A 22,700-nucleotide genomic window follows, 5' to 3' on the forward strand; every position below is an offset into this window, starting at 1 on the left:
CCCCCACCTCCTTTCTCTCTCCCTCTCTCTCCCTCATACTGGGCAGTGACACTCCTCTGCCACCAGCACTCTAATAGGGAGGGACCAGGCAGCTCACTCAGTGCTGCTAATGCAGCTCACTGCCCCAGGCCATGGGGCTAAGCTGGAGTACACTACATCTCATCTCATCTCTCTCTCTGTCTCACACACACACACACACATATGATGGCAGACACACACCATAAATCCAACATTGTCTCTTATCTGCAACTAAATGAAAACAAGGTGGAGGAGTGGAAAGCTTTTCATTGCCGGATGTTTACTTTTATACTGAGGTGCATTTTTTGAAGACCAAAGTTACTTCAGTGTTTAAGCTTTAGTGCACAGAAAATTAGCTGTTCAATAGGAATTAATGGGACATCCAGTAAAGAGAAGGTGTTTGGACAATAGTGGCACGTGTCTCTACGATGCCATGCATTGGGATACATGTGTGTGTGTGTGTGTGTGTGTGGTTTCTGTCTCCCGGGACTCTCATTATCACTGCTGTCCCAGATGTCACCAAGCACATGAAACACACGTCATGAATAATGGAGTCCTATTTCTACATCTCTCCCCATTTCTCTCCTATCCGCCCACTCTCTTTCCCCTGCATCCCTCGTTTCCTCTGATGCTTCCACTGATGCTTAATTTTCTCTATCTGAGATGGTCCATTTAGCTTTACGCTGCATTGTCGCCCTGTCTGGTTAGGGACGGCTTTATGGGGGGTAACATGGCACCTCTGCAGCGTTCTGTCGAGGTATATCTATGCAAACAATGTCTTTTGCATACAATTGGTTTCATGTCTGTCCCCGACGGTCCATTCAGTCTCTCGATACCCCCCCACAAACCCACACACACACACACACTTCATCCCCTCCCCCAGTGTTTACTGTTTAAAGTCACACAGGGCAAATTGGGACAGAGCAGTCAGTGGAGCAGAAGAGACGTGGTCCCATCATGGTGGAAAACTGGACTCTGCTTTCTTTTCTACCTCATCCCTCTGTTTCCCTGCCTCTTCTTAGCCTCCATGTTTGCCTCTTCCTCACTTCTGTCCCCCCAACTTTATGTCATTCGTTACCCTCACGGTGAGTTGGTGTACAACATCACGCAGCGGCAAGGGGCAGGGCAGGGAAAACATGATTGAAAGATGAGGTAAGCAGTCACAATTGGTTAGGAAAGAGGAGAGCAGTTAGGATTAGACAGTGAAGCGTGGCTTTTTAATGAAAACATGACAGAACCGCGGCTCCCTCAATGCCCTGCAATCTCGACTCCTTTCCAGAAAATGAGCGAGTGACAAAGAAGCGAGTGAGAGAGAAAGAGAGAATCGAATGCTGACACACAGATATTGTTCATGTGGCTTTAGTCCTATCTCGCACATTGACTCATGCTCTGTGTGTTGTTAACAAAGTCTCTCGCATTAAGGAGATGCAGTGGCTCCAGTCGCACAATTCGTTTTTACACCTCAGTTGTGCCAATAAAACCTGCTTTGAATATGAATTAAAAGGAGTTAAGAGGGTGCCATTCATAGATGTTAAGTAAGTGTGCAGCAGAATAAAAGCCAGGACAGTGTATATATTTAAATGGTTGACACCTGCTTCTACTTGGGCTTTTAATGTACACAGCATAGAAAAGGGAGAGAACAGAGGGAGGGTTGAGAGGGCTCCCGCTTTGAATACAGATGTAACACCCCCTTTTTTGCATAAAGGAGTGGAGAATACAGACATGGGCTGTTATCTCCTTCTTACTTTACCCAGCATCATGTCCTTTACTTCTACCCTTTTTCTTATCCTCTCTTTCTCGTTATTAAAATCAAGTCAATGACTCATCGATGGCCCTCTTCCACTTTAAAGCATTCCTCTAGTGCAAAACTGGTTTACTGCCATTCACAGGATCCACTGTGCTAATTTTAACACGTAGTTTATTATTTTTTGTGCCAGCAGGCTAATAGTTTTTGTCCTATTTTAAGCCCGGTAGGTGTTTCTTTGTGTGTGCACGTGCCACACACACACAAATCCAGGCCTCGTGTGCCTGGATTTGTGAGCACCAAGCATATTCCAGCACTGCAGAGAATATCTCCGGAATATGTTGTGCTTTTTTTTTCTTTTGTCTTCTTTCTGTGACAGTCACAAGTCTTTGATCTGCTCCTCCTCCCCTCCTCCGTCTTCTCACCTTCTTTCAAAATCTTCTCTGCAACTTGCCGTTAAGAGCACAGGTATAATGCAGAAATACAGAATGCAGTTTTTCTAAAGTGAGACTCAGAATGCTGTTTTTTTAGCAGCTCAAAATCATTTTGGTGTTTAACCTCCTAAAACCCAAACTCTTCCATGGCATGCATTTTTAAATTCTCTTTGATATTTGGGCATATTAGGACCTGATGAATGTAAAAACAAGGAATCACCAGATTGTTCTTTTTTTTTTTTTTTACCTGATTTTTGTTTCTAAGAAAAATGAGAGCCACATATGAGGATATTCGTTTTAAATTTCGGTAAAAGAGAGCCAGTACAATGTCCTTGTAAGTGGATATCAGGCCCTTGTAGAGCAAAATTTAGTATTTTGGTCTAGACAACCCAAAATGTGATGCCCACATATGTGGGCGCCCGGTCCTAGGAGGTTAAAGGATATAAAATCAATTTCAATTAGAAAAGACTAATAAAGCTTTGACACTCAGGTGCAGATGCATTTTTGTGGGTCTGGAGCTCAAACCCTTCTGTTACCATCTCCAATCAAAATGTCATCAAGGTTAATTTCTTTCCACTGTAATTAAATACTTTGAAAGTATTGTGAAGAATTATGTTTTAACTGTAAAAGATACACTGCAAAATGTGGCATACTGTACTATACATATACTTAATAGATACTGACAGGAATATTAACTAGCAGTAAACTGTTATTTTACAATGTCCCTACTGTATTCTACACTAACAATTTCTTACATTGACATATAACTGCATGTCCTCAACCCTGTGCCTCCTGAGACCCCACGTTTTCATATGGGGACATTTTACATTCTGGGTTTTCTGTACTTTACACTTTATTCTGCTCAATAGTGCAGATGCAATCTTTAACAAAGTGTTAAAAATGGCATCTGTATCGTTTATGCTACAAAATAAACCCACTGTCAGGTTTATTATTTATAGTTTTATATATTCTAATTATTTTTAAAGTCAGATTAGTTTCAGGTAGCATCCAGATTGGATTTACTAGGTTTTTTCAGTTGAGCTTTAATTCACTATTCAAAAAATAACTTTGATTGATGATGATTCTTTTTTATTTCTTTATTTTTTTATGTATTTTTACATCTTAGGTTTACTCACTTTTTTGAGATGTAAAAGTACCAGAGCTCAAGTCTCAGGTGTAGTTTTTGTCCTTATTTATTTAATCAATCAATCCCCCGACTTCCTGATATTCTTTCGGAATAACAAACTGTCAACACTTTGTGGTCAATTATTAAATTATTAAAATGTTTAATAGTTTAATGCTTGTGATTTTAAAAAGTATTGTACAGTATTTAAAAAAAAGTATACATTCAGTCACAAATTTTCCTGCATTTTTACAACAGCTTGTTACAATGAATCAATTTACATTAAAAGCCTCAGGTAGATATTAAACATCAGTGTTGTGACACGTGAAATGTGCAGAGAAACGACAGTCCCAATTTTGTTTGAAAGCCTCTGTGTAGAGAGAGGCACTGTAATGTTGTGATTGTTTGAAGGAATCTAAAACCTTTGACCTTCTCCGTGTGCTACCTTACACTCGTCATAATGCGCAGTAACCTTCATTTAACTGGGAAAGCCCTTAGAAACAAGCATCTACTGCCTTTGACCATCAGCAGGGTCGAGTAAGATGAAGAATCCAGGGGTCAGATTGTAGTGATCCACCAGGAGGAAAACAGGAATCAGAGTTCGATAGCTCATTAGCCTTTTCCAAACTCATTAGATATGGGGTCCATACTGGAAGTCCCATGGGAGCAAAGGTGTTTTACTCAGACCTGTCAGTGTTTTGTTTTGTTTTTTGTCTTCTTGTCATGTACACTGGAAAATCTGAGCAGGTTAGTATCATAAGAAAATTCTTGCTTAGGTGCCTTTAATATAGGATATTGTGGAAATTTGCACCTCTAAACATGTAGGTCGGATTCCCTGTTGGGAATAGTGCTGAATAAACTGTTCATGAATGAAGTTCCAAATATTTTATTAGTTAGTTAAAGGAGGTGACAAATTGTTAGTTATTTTCATGATTTTGAGGTGCAGAACTGGATTAAATGATTTCTGAAACCAGCAAACCTCCAACTGAGGCTTAGGAAATCGGGAAGCTATAACGCGGTGCATTGTGTTGTATGTTTTTGTAAAGTATTTGTGATTGGATACAAAGCTACTTGCATGTGAAAAGCTATATTTAGCCACTTCAAACTGATCCTACTTTTCTTTATTGATTTAAGCGACTTCAACAGCCAGTTTGCCGTTGCGATTTTTGCATTCACACAACACCTAGGGTATCAACATTTGGTCCTTGATGATTGTAAACACGCTGTGCTTTAATAATTGCTGAAAGTACACCAAAATCGTAACAGGATGCCAGTGAGAAGACCCTAGCAACAGGGAGAGGATGAAGAAAGCGTGAGAGTGGGAGGGAGGGGGAAAGATGCAGAACATCAATAAATAATGGCCCCACTGAGGAGGTGGAAATATGGGCCTCGTTATCTTTGCGCCGACGCCTTCATTTGCATGTGAGAAAATGAGGCTGCTACTAACTCGCACACATGGTGCGCACACATACACACTGCTGGACTCGCATGAGCTACAGTATACATCCTATTTATAGACTATTTCTTGCTTTTATTTTTTCCTATTCTCTCACACATTTACACTTCTATTAATTCCCCTTTCCTTCCTTCTCTTTGGAATTTGTCAGAGCAGCAGCTCTGGTCTGTGTGACTGTGAGGCTGCCGGCATTTTGTTGGTTTAAAAAATAAAGTGAAAGCACACCTTTATCACAGGCTTGGTAGGAACTTTAACTTTACTAATGCCCTGTTTAACATTGCAGAGCATACAGCTGGAGTATACACCGCTACAGAGTAGTTGCCTGGTGAAACACCATTAAGTGATTGGGTAAACCAGGTGGCTTTTGCAGTGCCTTGCTCATGAGTAACTGGGCTCGCTTATAGACTTAGAATAGCAGACTTAACCTTAGTTTATCTCTATGTGCCAACAATTACATTAAAAAAAGGGGAAAAAGAGCAAATCCAATTTAGTTATTTTAAAAATTTCATCAAAACTAAAAAATGTACACTCCTGATTAAACCGTTAAATTATCCACACTATATACAGTTTTTTTCTGTCAGAAATAAAAATCCCTTTCCCGTTCATGTAGCTGCAGAAGGAGATAAAAATAGTTCCCCTCTGGACCTCATCTGCATCTGGGCATCACCCTGTTTTTGCCTGTGAATGCATCTCATTGAGAGTGACCAAACTCATACAGGATCTAACAATGTCACAATCCTCTAGGCCATGCAGCTTCTTTCAAAGCGCTTCTTCTCGGGTGAAAGGACTCTTTAAACAATCATTTATACATGATACAAAATTATTTAACCTTTTAAATGGTTCTTTCAGAGCATTTCTGAGGATCTGTAAGTGCCTCGCTCTGTTTCTTTTTTTTTAATTTTACAGCCGTTTTGGTTAGATGTTAAACAGGCTGGTATTTATATATTGCTTTTTTTTTTTTTTTGTTGATCAGTGTTTTAAAATCTAATGCTAAGGTAATAAAACATTTCAAAATGCAAATCTTAAGCTGTGTAAGTGCTGGGTTATCCCTGGATTATGCTTCAGCAGGAAATCTACACAGTAACTTACAACAAAACCAGAAGCTCCTACAAAACGCTATGCTGCAACCTTTCACATAACCTGAGATGCACTTCCAGAGAAATGTAAATACACGTTGGTTCGACGCAGCCCGAAAAGGCTTGAATGGCCTTTGAATGGCAAGGGTTAGAAAGGGGTTTGTGGTGATGTCGGAGGTTAGGACGTAGATTTCACAGAGAAGTCTAAATCAGACTTTAGAATCTTTTTTTTTGCGGTTTATCTCAAGAGTTAACAGTTTTCCAACTTAAGTTTTATCTGCTGCACTTGTGTTTTTGCATCTTTCTTCCAAATTAAGTACATACATACATGTGCATGGCTCTGACTTCCTTTATGCTTAGTATACATGGACGAGTTGAAACTAAAGACAAAATATAGCTTTGAGTCTGACAAATCCAATCCAATCCATCATCTTCAAGCTCTGTAAGGGTCTGTGTAACATGAAGGAGGCACAACGGAAAAAAAACCTGCAACAGAAACTACTGTACTGTTTTTATATTCAGAATGCCTGTACAGTATGCATGCATTTCTGCGTATTCTCCTGAAGCAGAGTGTGTGTGTGTGTGTGTGTGTGTGTGTGTGTGTGTGTGTGTGTGTGTGTGTGTGTGTGTGTGTGTGTGTGTGTGTGTGTGTGTGTGAGCGAGAGAGAGAAAGATGTACAGTTCTGTTTCTCATTGTCTAGTCAAGTCAGCATGAATAAAAGCTGAGGGAGCACAGTGATTTCGGATTTAGTAATTAATATTTTACTCTGTCTGCCACTCTGCTTAGAAACTCAGAGCAACAAAAAAAAAAGAAAACAGCGAGAAAGCGAGAGAGCAAGAGGAAAAGGGTGAGACTGATGATGGTTCACACAAAGACATGAAGTGAGTCAACCAACGATAGACTGATTCTATGAACAAACCACTCAGTTGTGATGGCTGGATAGTGAGAGGACTAATGTGATGTGTATTGTGTAATAAGTGTTGTTTAAGAGGCTGCAGATGGGATGAATTCAGTTCACTGCTGCAGACAGGGACAGAAAGAATGGCTTTGACAGATCCTGCTGACTCTCTCTCTCTCTGTTTCTCTCTCCCTGCCTATGTCAGAGTGTTGTGACAGGCTAGTCGTCGGTGTTGTGGGAGTAGCAGTCTTAAAGTGCTCATTATCCTGTAAGGCTTCATTCTAAGGGGGCAAACAAAGGCTGCTGTGAAATTGCAGCCTGTGCCTCCTCCCGGGTCATACAGTATATTCGATGCAAACACATTCACAGTGCATAACTGCTACCTTCAGTATACCTGCTCAACCCTCTGAAAGACCCTGATAAACACAGACTCTGTAGTTTAAATATTGATGCTGGTGAATGTGAAAGCAGCCAGTCCAGTTGTTGCCCCGTGGTTGGATGCTAAAAGGCACAATTGATAATTAATGCTTACAAACCTAAAGAAATCTTATTGTAATGACTGTCACACTTAAGGTAAACTATGAGATTATTTGTGCTGTGAGGACATAGTACAGCTTCGTTAATGTGAGGTTTGTGGACTTTATCAGGAAATGTAAGATAGCTTACCTTTATGCAAAGAAACAATGTTCTGTATAAATTACGCAAGAATATCTTGATAAAGGGAGTCATTGCAAACTGATGTCTGCCTTCACTATACACAGCTTGAAGACTTTGTAATGCTGACATAACTGTTCTTTGAGTAGCATAAAACAAATGCTAAGAAAGAGAAGACACAGAGGCACATTTGATCTTTGGCCTTCCTGTTTTCTTATCATGCATAAAAGGAAGAACACTTAACGAGTTTTGTGATGGTAGTTAGTGTGATGTGCAAGAGTTATAAGCTGTGTGTGGAGGGAGACAGTAAATCTGTCTCTCCTCTGTCTGTGGGTGGTGTAAGTGACCGCTGGGTGTCCTCCAGGTCTTGAAAGAGTGCCAGGCTTTGGGAAGCAGCATTATTAGGCAGGTAGTGCCAACTGTTCAGGCAGCTGTTTGTTCTAAGAACAATATGGTTTTGCAGTATGCACTATGTATTTGAACGAGAGTGATCATCACGAAAGTGTGGGAACAGGAGGGAGTGAAAAGTTTTTTACACACAAGGTCTTCGGAGTGATGTTTTGCCTGTTGTCACTTCTCCTTTAAGAAGATTAATGTTGATCTTTTGTTAATGTGTCTTCCTCAGGTAACAGGTTCTCGCTGACCTCCTTTGGGGCTCTTTACATCTCCGATGTTCAAAAAGAGGATGCTCTCTCTACATACCGGTGCATCACCAAGCATAAATACAGTGGCGAGACACGGCAAAGCAATGGAGCCAGGCTCTCTGTAATGGGTGAGTAACTGGTGTGTGAACTTACCTTTTTCTCTTTGTCTTGACAAAAATGTAACACCATGTCTGCATTCCAGACCCCAACGAGTCTGCACCCACCATCCTGGACAGTTTCCAAGCAGGGGAGGTCTACGCAGGCCATAGTATTGAGCTCCCCTGCATAGCGGGAGGATACCCAAGCCCTACTGTGCGCTGGCTGAAAGATGGTCGCCCACTACCCTCAGATGCCCGCTGGACGCGGCGATTGACAGGGCTGACCATCAGTGACCTGAGGCAAGAAGACAGCGGCAGCTATGCATGCGAGGTCACCAACAGTTTTGGCTCAAAGGAGGTGTCTGGACAGCTTCACGTGATAGGTGTGTGAGGCTCATTACACACAGATACGCACACACGCTCACACACATTTGCAAAATATCTGGCAGACTGGCTCGTTGTCTTGTCAGTGAATCAGCCTTGCAGACAGACATAGTTGTAAGCACCTTTAAGTGTTTGGTTTGGGGCGCACATGTAAGTCCAAGCTAAAGTGTGTCTGTTACAAACATATGTGTGAGCTGTAGGATGTCCCATCATATCAGACCTCAAAAGGAAAGACAGGGCGGTAATTCGCTCAGGCTGATTCCATATCACAGCTGCCAACACCATTTACCATCAGAAAAGAAGAAGAGTGAGGAAGACAGAGATAAAGACAAGGGGTCATGCGGGGGGCGGTCGGACACCCAGACAGTGCTGGAATGACATTATCTACAATGTAATAACGAGATAATAAGAAAGGCTGAGCTAAAGTGTGTAAAGTATACAAAGAAACAAAGGGAGTGAGGCGAGATAGAGCGAGAGAATAGAGAGGCGGTAGGCTTTGCCAGTGGGCACATCATGGCAGCACAGTCTGTGACTCTGACAGGGTGAGTAGGGGGGGTTGGGAGGCACAGTGATGCCCCCCAGCATACACCACCAGCTGCCTTATTGCTCACTGACATTTGCGTGCACACACACACACATACACACATGTAGACACGCGTTCTTGCTGACACACAGACACACTCACACACACAAGTGGACAGAGATGTGAAGCGATATCTCCAGCTGCTTTTTTAATGAGTGCGTCCAACTGATTGAGTCACCACTGCTGATTGTACTCGCTCTCTTTCTCCCCATCTCTGTGAATGAAAACGCCTACTGTAAGCACCATGTGTCATGTTTTGAATCCAGTTTAATGATTTTAGAGTGATGCAGGAAAGGCAAAAGACACAAAAAACACCTTTTGAAATAAGATAACATAATTAGTAAATAAAAAGGTAAGTTAGCAGGCTACAAATCACATTGATGCCTTTTGATTATTATAGCAGATATACTATTAAAGTGATCCACATTTTTGTTTTATGAACTCCTGTGGTCTTCTCTCAGATCCACTACGAGTGACCTTGTCCCCTAAGAATCTGAAAACGGGCATCAGCAGCACACTGTTCTTCACCTGCACTGTGGAAGGCTCTCCAGAATACACCATCACCTGGTACAGGAACACAGAGCCAATTGTCCCAGACGAGCACATCTCCATCCAAGGACAACACAATGACACCCTGCAGATCACTGCAGCACAGAAGCTTCACTCTGGGGCCTACCAGTGCTTTGCTTCCCGAAAGGGCCACACTGCTCAGGACTTCTCTATTATTCTGCTAGAGGGTACGTGGACAGTGACTTAAATAAGTGCAGGTATTAGGCGCCATAGTCTTTGTGTTCAAAGTTAATATGTTTGCTGTGGGCTTTGCAACTTCTCAAGTATTCTGCTTTTCTGTCAGAACTTCTCACTTTCTATTTATGTCCTTCTGTTTCCTCTCTCCCCCTGTCCTCTCAGATGGTACTCCTCGTATTGTGTCTTCCTTCAGCGAGCGGGTGGTAAACCCCGGCGAGCCTTTCTCCCTTATGTGTGCGGCCAAAGGAGCCCCACCCCCTTCTATCACGTGGACACTGGACGATGAACCTGTGATTAGAGATTCAACCTACAAGACCAGCCAGTACACCCTGTCGGATGGCCTGACTGTATCGCACGTCAACGTCAGCAGTCCACTTATTCCAGACGGAGGAGTGTATCGTTGCGTCGCACGCAACTCGGCCGGTAGCGCCGAGTACCAAGCGCGCATAAACGTAAGAGGTGCCTGTCTGCTTTTCAATATAAATGCACTCTACACCTGAATCTATACAAACATACAGGACCTAGTGAGAGGCATTGCACACATCTATCTATCTATCTATCTATCTATCTATCTATCTATCTATCTATCTATCTATCTATCTATCTATCTATCTATCTATCTATCTATCTATCTATCTATCTATCTATCTATCTATCTATCTATCTATCTATCTATCTATACACACAATACACTGAGTGAATATGTGATTAGGCTAAAATCAACAAATATCCTCTATCAGATTTTAGTAAAGGGGGCACAACTAACCTCCCTTTCCACCTGTCAACTGGCCCCAATCACTCTATCCCTCAACCTTTATCTCTTCCCTTCCTGTCTCCGTGGCTGCCCTCTATATTCTGCCATGACCTCCCTCACCTCATCTCCCCCTTTCTCCAACCTCTGTGTTTCTCTCTGTCTCCTCCCTCCATCCCCTCCCTCTCTTCCCCGTGTCTCCAGGTCCACCTCGAATTAGACCCATGCGAGACATCACCGCAGTGGCGGGCAGAAATACCTATATAACGTGTCGTGTGATTGGGTACCCGTATTACTCCATTAAGTGGCTGAAGGACGGCATGCAGCTGCCTGATAATCATCGTCAAGTGGTGTTTGAGAACGGCACACTGAGGCTCACAGACGTGCAGAAGGGCGCAGACGAGGGGACCTACTTGTGTAGCGTTTTGATCCAGCCCCAGGTGTCAATCAACCAGACTGTCCACGTCACTGTCAAAGGTAAAGCTGAAGAGGAGTACGGATGCACTGGGCAGTGTTTTTGGTAAATTTATACCTATTTTATGAACCCAATTTATAGAATTAGGCTGCAGTAGAGATAAAGTGACACATCAGTTGACAGGGAGATATTGCATCTTCACGCTTTTCCCAAATCTATTTCAACTAGAGGTAATGCTCCATGCATACCCAAAATTCAAATTCACTTAAAACAGTAGTGAAAAAAAATCTTAAGAAATCAATCACCAATACTAATACTACTTTGGTTTTCAAACTGCTTCCTTTAGCTTAAAAAAAGATGGGGAAAAAAGCGATGCAAGTAAAATTTCTTGATGAAGAGCAGCTAGTCACTGCTACTTGGGGGACACCAGTGTACAAAGCTGTCAAGTGCAACTTTAGTAATGCTGTTGAATGCAGATGAATGGTGTTTTGGGGGTAGATTTATGTTTGTCGTGCGTATTTCATTTAGTCTGTGAGCGGGATAACGATGGCAGTAAGCAGGGCAGCTGCAGAGGTGTTTGAGGGTGTGTACATGTGCCTGTGTGTGAGTGTGTCTCTGATTTAATTAGATGAATAATAATGAAGCCTAGATTAAATCCCCCAGATGTCTCAGCTGTAGTACCCCCACCTCAACCTCCATTACCATGGCAACAGAATGACTTCCCCCTGCCAATTGGACTGTAACCAGAGCAGCTATTATGGGCTGCAGGAGATGTGGGGTGGTGGGGGGGTGCTGAAGAGGGGCCCACTGGCCAATGACCTTCTCCCTCTCTCTCTCAGACTCTTAGCATTGCTCCAGATGGCCACATTGCCGCTCTTCAACATCTATCACTGCCTTTATTCCACTGATTTCCTTTCTCTCTCCTCTAGTGCCACCGCTCATCCAGCCCTTCGATATCCCCTCTACCTCAGTGGGGAAGCTCATGTACATCGCCTGTGTGGTGTCATCTGGGGACATGCCCATACGCATCACCTGGCACAAAGACGGCCAGCTCATCGTGCCAGGCTCTGCCTCTGGTGTTGCAATAGAGACCAAAGAGTTCATGAGCTCCCTGCAAATTTCCAATGTGACACTGAAGCACAATGGAAACTACACCTGCATCGCCAGCAATGCTGCTGCAACTGTCAGCTGGGAAAGACAGTTGATTGTTACTGGTGAGGGGTGACGTGTAATGTGTAAAGTAACCGTAGAACTGTTTTGTGATCACTTACTTTTTGTAACTTCTACCAAGTTTTTCCATTTATATAAAATCAGGATTTCTGTTTCTCAGTGCCGCCGCGTTTTGTGGTGCAGCCCAACAATCAAGACTGTATCTATGGAAAAGCTGGAGTACTTAACTGCTCCGTGGAAGGTTACCCCCCTCCAAAAGTCATGTGGAAACATGCCAAAGGTAAAATCTGCACATTATCCTCATGGCATTGCAGTAAAAGCTACACACGAACAAGAAAAAGTATCAGGCTTCCATACATGCTTTGTGTTGTGTCCTGCAGGCGTAGGAAACCCTCAGCAGTACCATCCTGTCCCACTAACTGGCCGTATCCAGATCATGTCAAACGGTTCTCTGCTGATCCGACATGTTCTTGAAGACGACCGGGGGTACTACCTCTGTCAGGCCTCCAACGGAGTGGGCTCAGACATCAGTAAAAGCATGATCCTTACTGTCAAGAGTAAGTGTCAATCCTCTGCTTTTTGGCATGAACCCACTTCTTTTCAAACCCACATCTCCTGGATTGCGCTGAGATAAGTCTCAGCTTTTTGGACAGGGATCAGCTCTTCTAAGATGCACTTTTGCCCCAGGCTAGTGCGGCCTGTGCTTAACATAGCCTAACTTAGTCTGTGTCCTGCACATCCTTCACTGGGGGTGCCTTTCCTATTGACTGATGTTCTCTGGCTGTCAGCCTGTGCGCTACAGAATGTTTGGTGGGGAAAAGGGTTGATGAATTAGTGATGAAAGCAAAACCACAGGAACCTCTTCAATCAATAATCTACGTCTAAGTAACAGAGGAGGAAGAGAAGCGAAAGTAGAGACCGAAAATAATAAAAAGAGGGAGGAGGTGGTGTTAGAGGCCAGTGGGGCTTGAAGCATGAAATGAAAATGGGGAATAAAATGGAAAAAAAGAGATGTCTATACATGTGTAATATATCCTTGCTCAGTTTCCAATACTACACGCCCGTTTTCCCTCATGTCATTATTCCATACAAAACGATTCATCATGCTGACACTTGTCTATTTGCTCAGTCCCTGCCATGATCACCAGCCACCCAAACACTACCATGGCAAGGAAGGGCCAGATCAAGGAGCTGAACTGCACAGCACGGGGCGAGCAGCCCATTATTATCCGCTGGGAGAGAGGGGACACAGTCATTGACGCAGAGAGAAATCCCCGTTACTCCATCAGCATCAACAAAAAGGGGGATGAAGTCATCTCTACCCTAAAGGTCAGATAATATATACTTATACTCTTCAGGCCTTTAGTGTAGCTTAATGCCATTACACCGAACTATGCTAAAAAAAAAAATCTACTTCTACTATAGGCTATTGCAGGGTTTAATAAGCTTTAAAAAAAAGTCCTATTAAAGGAAGTTATTATGGGAATATTTTTAGGATATTATATTCCTAAATTTCACACGTCATCTTTCCCTGCTTGTGCTGATGCTCGCAGCTTAACCCAGCCGAGCGAGGAGATTCTGTCTTCTTCTCCTGCCATGCCATCAACTCCTATGGAGAGGGCAGAGGGCTCATCCAACTCACTGTACAAGGTATTTCTACAAACAACTGCAAATCCCTCTTCTTTTATTTAAATAAAGAATTAAGGGGAAAAAAAGTATGTAAACAACCTAATGAGGAAAGGTTATTTAACGAGATACTGATGGTGGTAAAAACAAAGGAAAATTCTTTTTTTTCCACCCTCACGCAGAGCCACCCGATCCTCCCGAGCTCGAAGTACGGGAGGTGAAGGACAGAAGCATGAACTTGCGCTGGATCCAAAGGTTTGATGGCAACAGCATCATCACCAGCTATGACATTGAGTACAAAAACAAGTCAGGTGGGTTATTAAAAACAACAAGCCTAATCCCTAATGTAAAAGTTATTTCAATAATTAAAAACTGAAAAAATAAACCTCTGCTCATATTCAACAGACACATGGGATCACATGTACACAACCAGGAACATCTCACCCACCAACAATCAGGCCAACATTGTAGAGCTGCACCCGGCATGCGTTTATAGTATCCGCATGTACTCCTACAACAAGATTGGCCGCAGTCTTCCCAGCAAAGAGCTCACAATCAGTACCGAAGAAGCACGTAAGTGATTGTTTTTCTCTAAATATCACGTTTTTTTGCCTATCTAGTATTTGTTTTTGCTGTCTCTGTATGGAGTAGAGCCATCACTATCTGATATCTTCCATCAACAGCACCTGACGGGCCTCCGATGGATGTAATCCTGCAACCGATGACATCTCAGAGCATACGAGTCACATGGAGGGTAAAATCACTGTTGCTTACGACTTCATTTAAGTATTAAGCCTAGTATAAGTGGAAATAACTAGAAAGCAAACAATGATGGGATATAAAGATATGCTCCATGATTTAAAACAACAAGGTTTCAGTGATGTCACAAACAAATCCAAAATGTTAAGAGACACCTGTGAAATTGTTGGTTACAGAAATGCAAAAATTAACTAACTAAAATTTAGAATTTATCTCGTTTAATTTCTTTTTTTTTTTTTTACATATTGCTGTCAAATTTCATAGTAAAACTTTTTTTCTCCAAAACTTTCAGGCTCCAAAAAAGGAGCTGCAAAACGGCGTGATCCGCGGCTACCAGATTGGATACAGAGAGAACGGTCCAGGTAGCAATGGCCAGTATAGTATTGTGGAGATGAAAGCTACGGGGGACAGTGAAGTGTACACCTTAGACAACCTAAAGAAGTTTGCCCAGTATGGGGTGGTGGTCCAAGCCTTCAACAGAGCTGGGACTGGCCCATCCAGTACTGAGATCAATGCTACCACTCTGGAAGATGGTAAGTGGACAGCAAGATGAAGAAAACGAGGAGAAGACTGTGAGATACAATTTAGGAGAGTATGGAAGGAAAAGAGGAGGGACTGTAAGAAAAAAATTTAAACATCCAAAAGGAACACATGAAAATAATAGTCAAATGCAATAACAGGATGAAACACTCATGAATGAACATAACATGCATGTAGAAATGCATGCTCAAACAAAATGTTAGAAATAAATTTGCAGCACATCCCCCATTATTCTTTCCACTTTAATTAGCACCTTCATTAGGCTGGTAGAGAGCGAGAGAGGAACAAGGAACCCCATTACTCTTTAAATGTCTGCCCACTCTACCTCCCTTTTCCCTGGTCTGCCTTCTTTATCTTCCCTTTCTTCCCATGGGTTCCCTTGTCATCCTCCTCACTGGTCCTCTGTCTATTATCCGTGTTTTTATTTCTTATACTTTTTTGGACCCTTCCTGTCTGAGAGGAGAGTAATGACGGGCACTTGGATGATGAAAATTGGCCACGCAGGTAGTCAGAAGCTGCCTCTATAGCTTCAATTAGCTTAAACAAGAACATTGTCTTCCTTTAGATTGTATCCTCCACATTTCAGCTCACACCCTGCTCATCTGCATTTTGACCCCTTTGGTGTAGCTCTTTTACTATTCATGTTGCTCTCTCAGTGCTCTTCCTCCTCTCCATCAACCCCCCTCCACTTCTACTCTCCTCTCTAAAAGCTAGGAATGAACAAGGAGCTATTCAGGACTAATTTGAGCTTGTTTGACTGATTTATTTCAGCGGAGATTTCCTGTGGTTTGTGACATTGAGTTATTATTACTTATCAGTGCTTCGGCTGCCATGCTACGTCGGACCAGATTTCAGTAGAAGCCATTAAAACACTAAGAGTACTCAAATATAGTTTAACAGTGCAGCACTAACACTCACTCTCTATGTTCCCCAGTGCCCAGCGAGCCTCCGCAGAATGTGAGAGCAATCTCTGTGACATCAGATGAGGCAGTGATCACATGGGCAGAGCCTCCACGGCTGACGCTGCACGGTGTGCTGAAAGGCTACCGGGTTGTGTTTTGGTCCCTCTTCCCTGACGGAGGTGGGTGCTGTGGGGGCCAGGCCCAGTGGCCAATGCAGAGTAATTATCACCTATCTCATTCTAAGATTCACCAACCCGTCCTCCCACTCACCTACCTTTCTGTCAGTGCTGTGAGTCAGAATGTTTTAATGTGTATCCACACCTTTCTCATAAAGCACTTCCTGGTCCTGTGTGTTTTTGAATTTGTCTGTTTGTCAAATAGATTGTATGTCCAAGATGGAGATATGGCTCAACTTTAGCTTAAGGGCTAGCCTTTGATTTGACAGAAGTGACCACATTTAGATGAGAGGGTGATGCACCCATCCATAGACAGCGGGGGTGCATCACACAGGCACAAATACCTATTTACTACATACAAATAAAACTCTTGGAAAACTAACAGTTAGTTGCACAGCGTGCTATATTATTTGCCAGATAACTGCTCCAGAAGCACCAACACCCCAGACACGATCAACATCATGCACCTAATAATACAAAGCATAAGTCCTAATCACATTTAATTGACTGAGTTATATAAAAAAGATGCCTCTGTAGAGTTCTTATGACTTGCTACAACATCATTTTTACGTAGCATATTGCAAACATGTTTTCTTTTTTCAGCTCTTAAGTTAGTCATTTTAATTTGAAAGTCGCCTTAAGGTATTTGAGTTTTTGGCACTTCTGCACTTATTTTAATTTTCACCCCCAAAGATTTCTGTTAAGTCTGTCATAGTTTCTTAGATTTTTAATAAAACTTGTGATCAGAAAGTCACACAGTATAGCAATGAGTGTCTGTGTGTTGTAGGTCCAATATCTGTGCAACTCTGTTTCCTAAAAAATATATTTACTCCTCCTTTAGACACAATTTTGAAATAGGAAGGTAATTATATTCATGGAAAAAAAAAGTAATGGCCACGTATTACATTACCAAATAAATGCAACTGCAAATAAATATATTTTTTAGGAAACAGAGTTGATGTGTGTTGTTACTCCTATCATCACCTACAGCTTCTAAAAAGAGTTTTTCTCCTCTCCCTCAGAATGGGGAGAGATGCAAAACATCACCACCACACGTGAACAGGTGGAACTGCGAGGGCTCGAGAAGTTCACTAACTACAGTGTTCAGGTGCTGGCCTACACACAAGCTGGCGATGGGGTCCGCAGCAATGTCCTCTATATCCAAACCCGAGAGGATCGTGAGTATACAATTCATTTGTTTTTTACATGAAGAAAAGCGTGCAATGTAAGGAGATGGGAAATGGGATAGAGGTAGATTTTAAAAAAGGGAGCTGGTTGTATCTCAAACCCATAACAAAAGCTCATAACAAGCTATGCTGGGAATCTCCATTAGCTGTGCTAATGAGAATTAAGAGGCTTTGAGTCCACAGCTCAGGGCTAAGGGAGGTGTTTCGGGAGGAGGAGGGAGAAGTGATGTCTTAGAGCATATAGCATCCAGGAGTCAGCCATCGGCCTGGGCCTGCATCCTTACCACCAGCCCTCTTGCCATAGGCATAGGGATTAACTCCTTTTGGATTAGAGAGAATTAATTTTGTGCTTACACCATTGGAGGCAGGATTACAGCCAGATCCATGTCTCTTTATAAAGGAGGAGGAGGGGCCTGGGGGGCTGAAGATGGAAAGATACAATGGCGATTGCACAGCCCGTTCTTGGCTGACAAAAAATAATGAGTGAAAAAATTATAAGAGAAACACCACAGCTGAGGTGTTTGTTTATTTGTGTCTAGACTGCTGTCCTCTTCTGATTGACTCAGTGTTCCATCGTGTATTTTTATAAATGAGACTGTTCACTTAGTAGTGTTCTCTTCCTCATCATCACTTGGGTTGTGCTAGTTCTGCAGCAGACTGTCTTGGCAGACTGTCTGTCTGTGTATCTGTCTGTCTGGAGTCCTGGGCAGATTTTGGGCACCAGATGGGACCTGACTGTCCCATCTCCTACTGGTGCTTTGACATGGGGGTCCAGTTATGATAATGATAGCCTCCTGTGCGCCTCCCTGCTGCCATTGTTACATGATCCCTGTCACTTTTTTTGTCCCTGCTTACTTCGTTTAAAACTTGCATCTCTGCTTTCTGAGTTTTTGTTGTTTTCTTGCCCACTCATGTCCTCTGTAGGGGAAAGAGATCTGAGGGTAGAGAGCATCAGGGGGCCTCACAAAGAAAACAAGAGGAATGGGGGATGGATTTAGAGGGCTGGGTCTTACACTGTGGTAGCCTCCTTCTGTAGAGGCCAGATGAGGCCCACTGTCAGGCACAAGTTATATTTATGGTTTGGTTTGAATAGGGTTGATAGTGTGGACCCAGTACTGTAAGACCAATGAAACAAAAGCATTATTGTTCACCTTTCACAGTATCCAGTGTCCTGATGTGTTTTTGTAAAGTGTGCATGTTTTTTAAGCCCCTTTTGTGCCATTATCTCGTAATCAGAGTATTAAACAGTGTCCAGTGCCAAGCTGAAGTGGCTAGCAGAGGATCAGACACTAATGTCTAATCTGTTTGAGAGTTTTGAGAATGCTGGGTGTCACAGAGTCAGAACTGCTGACCAGTGTCTGAATGAACATATGTCACAGCCATCCCCTCAAAAGGATGTTTTTCAAAGTCCTTCCAGAGCAGCTTAGTACAGGCTAAGACTTCCAATCCGCAAAAAAAAGCCTGTTCACTTTAATAGCTATCCAACACCCAGCATGTGCCTGCACAAACACAAACACACACACATATGGATGCCCGCCATGCTGATGTTGCTATGTCTTTTCTCCTAGTTCCTGGTCCACCGGCTGGCATCAAGGCAGTTCCCTCCTCCTCAACTAGTGTGGTTGTGTCCTGGTTGCCTCCTCTCAAACCAAATGGCATTATCCGCAAGTACACCATCTACTGCTCCAGTCCCGGATCTGGACAGCCAGTAAGTGCCTCCTCTGTGGGTGTGATTCATATAGGGCCAATTTATCTCTGAGGTCCGTGTAAACCAAGTAACTTATTAAATTACCAATGGAAATAATTCATTTGTAAGCGCTGTTATTAAATGAACCTGTATGCATGCATTTGTGTGTGTGTGTGTGTGTGTGTGTGTGTGTGTGTGTTGCGCATGTCTCTCTTTCACTGTGTTTGCACCATCGCTTTATTTCCTGCCCTCCCAGATGAACAGATGAGGTTGTCTTGGCAACGTGATGAGACGTAGATATGCAAATGAGCCAGAGAACAAGCTCACACATGCACACTGCCGCATCAGAAGCACACACTCACAGAGACATCACATTTCGACATTTTCTATTTATACACATACGTGCAAGCATTTCAATTGTGGTTAGATCATGTGCACACAAACACCAGCACACGGTGAAGTCTGATATCAGGCTAGAATCTCACTTTCTTATTATTCACAAATACTCCTCCCTCTCTGTGCATGAGTGCCATGTAAATGAGCACAGGCAGGGAGGAGAGAGGGAAGGAGGGAGGGGGGTGGAAAGAAGGTTGAGAGAGAAAAAGAAGCACACCATTAGAGGTAGGGAAAGACCGAGGGGAAATGAGAGAAAAAGAGAGGGATGAGGGAAGAGGGAGAGACAGGCAGGGTGGAATGGAGGAGAGAGGAGGGTATCAGTCACATCGAGATGAGAGTGCTTTTGTCCGTCTTTTCATTATCTCCCTGTATCACTCCCTGGATCACCACAACACCGCCACGATGCTGAAGGAATGTTCGAACCCCCTGCACACAAACACACACACACTTATGCACATCCTCCCCTCCCTGTGTCCCTCCATCCAGTCCTCTTCACTGAGCTAGACAGAGAGGGAAAGAAAAAGCAAATGGTGAAAGAACACAGAGATGAACAGATTAAAGAGAGAGAACAGCGGATCATCTTAAGAGACAACAGTCTTTTTGTGCATTGCCATGTATGTGTTTGTGTGGATGCAGGTGAGTGTGTGTTCATTCTCAAAGGTTTGCTTGGAGGAAAAATACATCCAAGAAAAACCTTAAATCCAGTGTTGAGTACAGCATTATAAGTAGCTGTAGGTCATTTGCATCAAATTTATTTTGAGTTGTGGGACAAATAGACAGCTCCGCACAAAGGTTTACATTTTCTGTTTTGCCTTTCTTGTGTTGACCTAAAACCTGTGTTCAATTCTGAGCAATCATACTGCTCGCTGTGCATATTTTCTATAGTTTTTGTTTAAAAAAAGACATGGTTTTATGGGTTTTGCCTGAACAAAAAAAAAACAAAAAACAGAGAGAGAGAGAATACCACATACCACATCTGTTTCTCCTTTACAACCAAAACACTCTGCAAAAAGCTTTAACTCCCTCAAAACATTCAAATGATGTCAAGTTGTATACAGCATAAGATCTACGTTGTTCAGACAATAAATTCACAAGTTGATCTGGGTGGAAATGGAATCCATAAGGAGGTCAGCCATAGCTGAGAAAACCCGGCAAAAATAATGCACAGTATCATCCTTAAATTTTGGGAAAGACAAATAAAGAAAGAGTCAAAAATGCAAGTTGCTGTCAGTGTATCAGAGACAAAACATCTCAGTGGACTCTATGTTTGTGCTTTGGATTTAAGTGATTCGAGAAACAATATATGTATCATTTCTGCCTTTTATCACGAGGCAAACACTGCCAGTGAGGCTAATAAGTTAAAATTTTAAACAAACAGATGACATTGACAGATGTATTTGGCTTTCCCTTTATTTCTCCAAAAAGTATGCTTTTTTGTTGTTTCAAGATACCGACAGTGTTCAAGGAAAATTGCACACCTCCTTTTTCACTGAGCGCATTTTGATGTGTCACAATAGGAAAAGGACAGATGTAAAAAAAAACCTGTTTAATCTGTCAACTGCAGGAGCATTAGTTTCAGTTTCCTGGTGTCACGTATGTTATGCTGAAACTTAAACAGAATAGAGCCTAAATTAATGTTATGTTCATCTTAATTTCCTTTGTAGCTTTATAAAATGTAGCACTTTAACCAAGTCCACAAGCTGCCACCACTCCTGTTATATTACTGTTTTATTTGCTAACATGACATTGCGTGCCCTCTGTCCCAGGCTCCCAGTGAGTATGAGGCCAACCCAGAGATGCTCTTCTACCGTATCACGCACCTTACCCGCGGTAAACAATACCTCATCTGGGCTGCAGCTGTGACAACTGCTGGAAGAGGCAACATTAGCGCAAAGGTCACTGTGGAGCCTGCTGGGAAAGGTGGGTCCTCCAGGCATGCCAGTTGTAGAGAAGAAGGGTAAAGGGATTTGTGCAAAGGTTATCAGGGAGAGCGCGGTAAACATGGCTATGAACTGGCAGCATGATCTCCTTTACACAGATCACTTTCATCAGTCTCCCTCCCTCTCGCTCTGTGTACAATCTCTGCTATTGATTGACAGCCGTGGTATTGATTGAGCAGCGGCTGTGTTGCAAGAAACGTTGTTGTTAATTATGTGGTGATGAACAGGGCCTATCCAGTAAAATGACCCTTGGGGAGAGAGATAGCAGGCAAAATCAATAGAAGGGAGGATTTATGGAGAAATGATAGACTCGAGACTAAGAGTTTTGACAGGGGGCTACATTAAAACACTATGGTACAGCTTTTTAATCCCCCAGGAAAAACGATTCAGGCCCACTTAATCATCCAAAAGCAGACACAGAAAGACAAGTTGAAGTATGAATAGAGTCATTTTGGTGTAATGCTTACTATTTGAGTTTAACATCATGTGCTAAAGATGCATGTTGAGTTTTACTGGTTGCATCTTTGTGTGCAGTCCCAGCTAAAATCCTGTCCTTTGGGGGCACTGTGACCACTCCCTGGATGAAGGAAGTACGTCTGCCCTGCAGCTCAGTGGGAGAGCCTACTCCCACAATTAAATGGACCAAAGACAGGTCAGAGCGGTCACTGTATACCCTTAGATATCAGAGATATCATGCACACATGCTGATGCTATTTCTTGTGAGGAAAATTGATTTTTTTAAAACTGCTCTTAATCCTGAATAACCTGTCTGCTCTTTATCAGTGAGGACTCTGCCATTCCTGTGACAGCTGACAGCCAACGGCAGATCTTATCCAATGGTACACTGGTGCTACGCTTAGTCAAAGCAGAGGATTCTGGGTACTACACCTGTACGGCCACTAATACCCTAGGCTTTGACACCATCATAGTAAACCTTGTGGTACAAGGTAAGAAGAAACAGAAAATTTATAAACTTATTTGAGTGAAACAGACACTTCTGTCCTGGTGCTAAGTTATTGTCTGTGTGTGTGTACATCCAGTTCCTCCTGACCAGCCTCGTCTGACTGTCTCCACTACTTCCACCTCCTCCATCACCCTGGCTTGGATTCCTGGGGATAATGGAGGAAGCTCCATCAGGGGTATTTAAATATTGTTGACCTGTTTTTTAAGGGTGCTTCACACTTTTGATGTCATATGTACTTATCCAGTTGTGCAACAAGCTTATGTTTCTAGGTAAAAGGAAGTCAAACCGCAGCTGGCTGTAGCTAATTGTAGCTGATTGTTGCCCCCT

The 22,700-nt window shown here is 42.7% G+C and overlaps 1 protein-coding gene across 4 annotated transcripts in view; it reads left to right on the forward strand.

Annotated features, from left to right (window-relative positions):
* The window catches only part of LOC113030275 (Down syndrome cell adhesion molecule-like protein 1 homolog), a 59,750-nt gene that overhangs the window by 28,224 nt on the left and 8,826 nt on the right, over window positions 1-22,700 (forward strand). For 2 of the 4 annotated variants that reach the window (XM_026181540.1, XM_026181541.1), the window contains exons 4-24: window positions 8,030-8,176; window positions 8,251-8,529; window positions 9,575-9,850; window positions 10,023-10,319; window positions 10,816-11,088; window positions 11,956-12,240; window positions 12,357-12,476; window positions 12,577-12,753; window positions 13,326-13,525; window positions 13,750-13,846; window positions 14,005-14,133; window positions 14,228-14,395; window positions 14,506-14,576; window positions 14,874-15,114; window positions 16,056-16,241; window positions 17,222-17,377; window positions 18,955-19,094; window positions 21,236-21,389; window positions 21,944-22,061; window positions 22,193-22,356; window positions 22,450-22,548. In XM_026181540.1, coding sequence (XP_026037325.1) covers window positions 8,030-8,176; window positions 8,251-8,529; window positions 9,575-9,850; window positions 10,023-10,319; window positions 10,816-11,088; window positions 11,956-12,240; window positions 12,357-12,476; window positions 12,577-12,753; window positions 13,326-13,525; window positions 13,750-13,846; window positions 14,005-14,133; window positions 14,228-14,395; window positions 14,506-14,576; window positions 14,874-15,114; window positions 16,056-16,241; window positions 17,222-17,377; window positions 18,955-19,094; window positions 21,236-21,389; window positions 21,944-22,061; window positions 22,193-22,356; window positions 22,450-22,548 — 3,777 coding nt within the window. The remainder of the gene's footprint in view (window positions 1-8,029; window positions 8,177-8,250; window positions 8,530-9,574; window positions 9,851-10,022; window positions 10,320-10,815; window positions 11,089-11,955; window positions 12,241-12,356; window positions 12,477-12,576; window positions 12,754-13,325; window positions 13,526-13,749; window positions 13,847-14,004; window positions 14,134-14,227; window positions 14,396-14,505; window positions 14,577-14,873; window positions 15,115-16,055; window positions 16,242-17,221; window positions 17,378-18,954; window positions 19,095-21,235; window positions 21,390-21,943; window positions 22,062-22,192; window positions 22,357-22,449; window positions 22,549-22,700) is intronic. The other 2 variants (XM_026181542.1, XM_026181543.1) reach the window with 1 other exon arrangement.

Source organism: Astatotilapia calliptera, chromosome 10, assembly GCF_900246225.1.
Source record: "Astatotilapia calliptera chromosome 10, fAstCal1.2, whole genome shotgun sequence".
Taxonomy (NCBI): Eukaryota; Metazoa; Chordata; class Actinopteri; order Cichliformes; family Cichlidae; genus Astatotilapia; species Astatotilapia calliptera.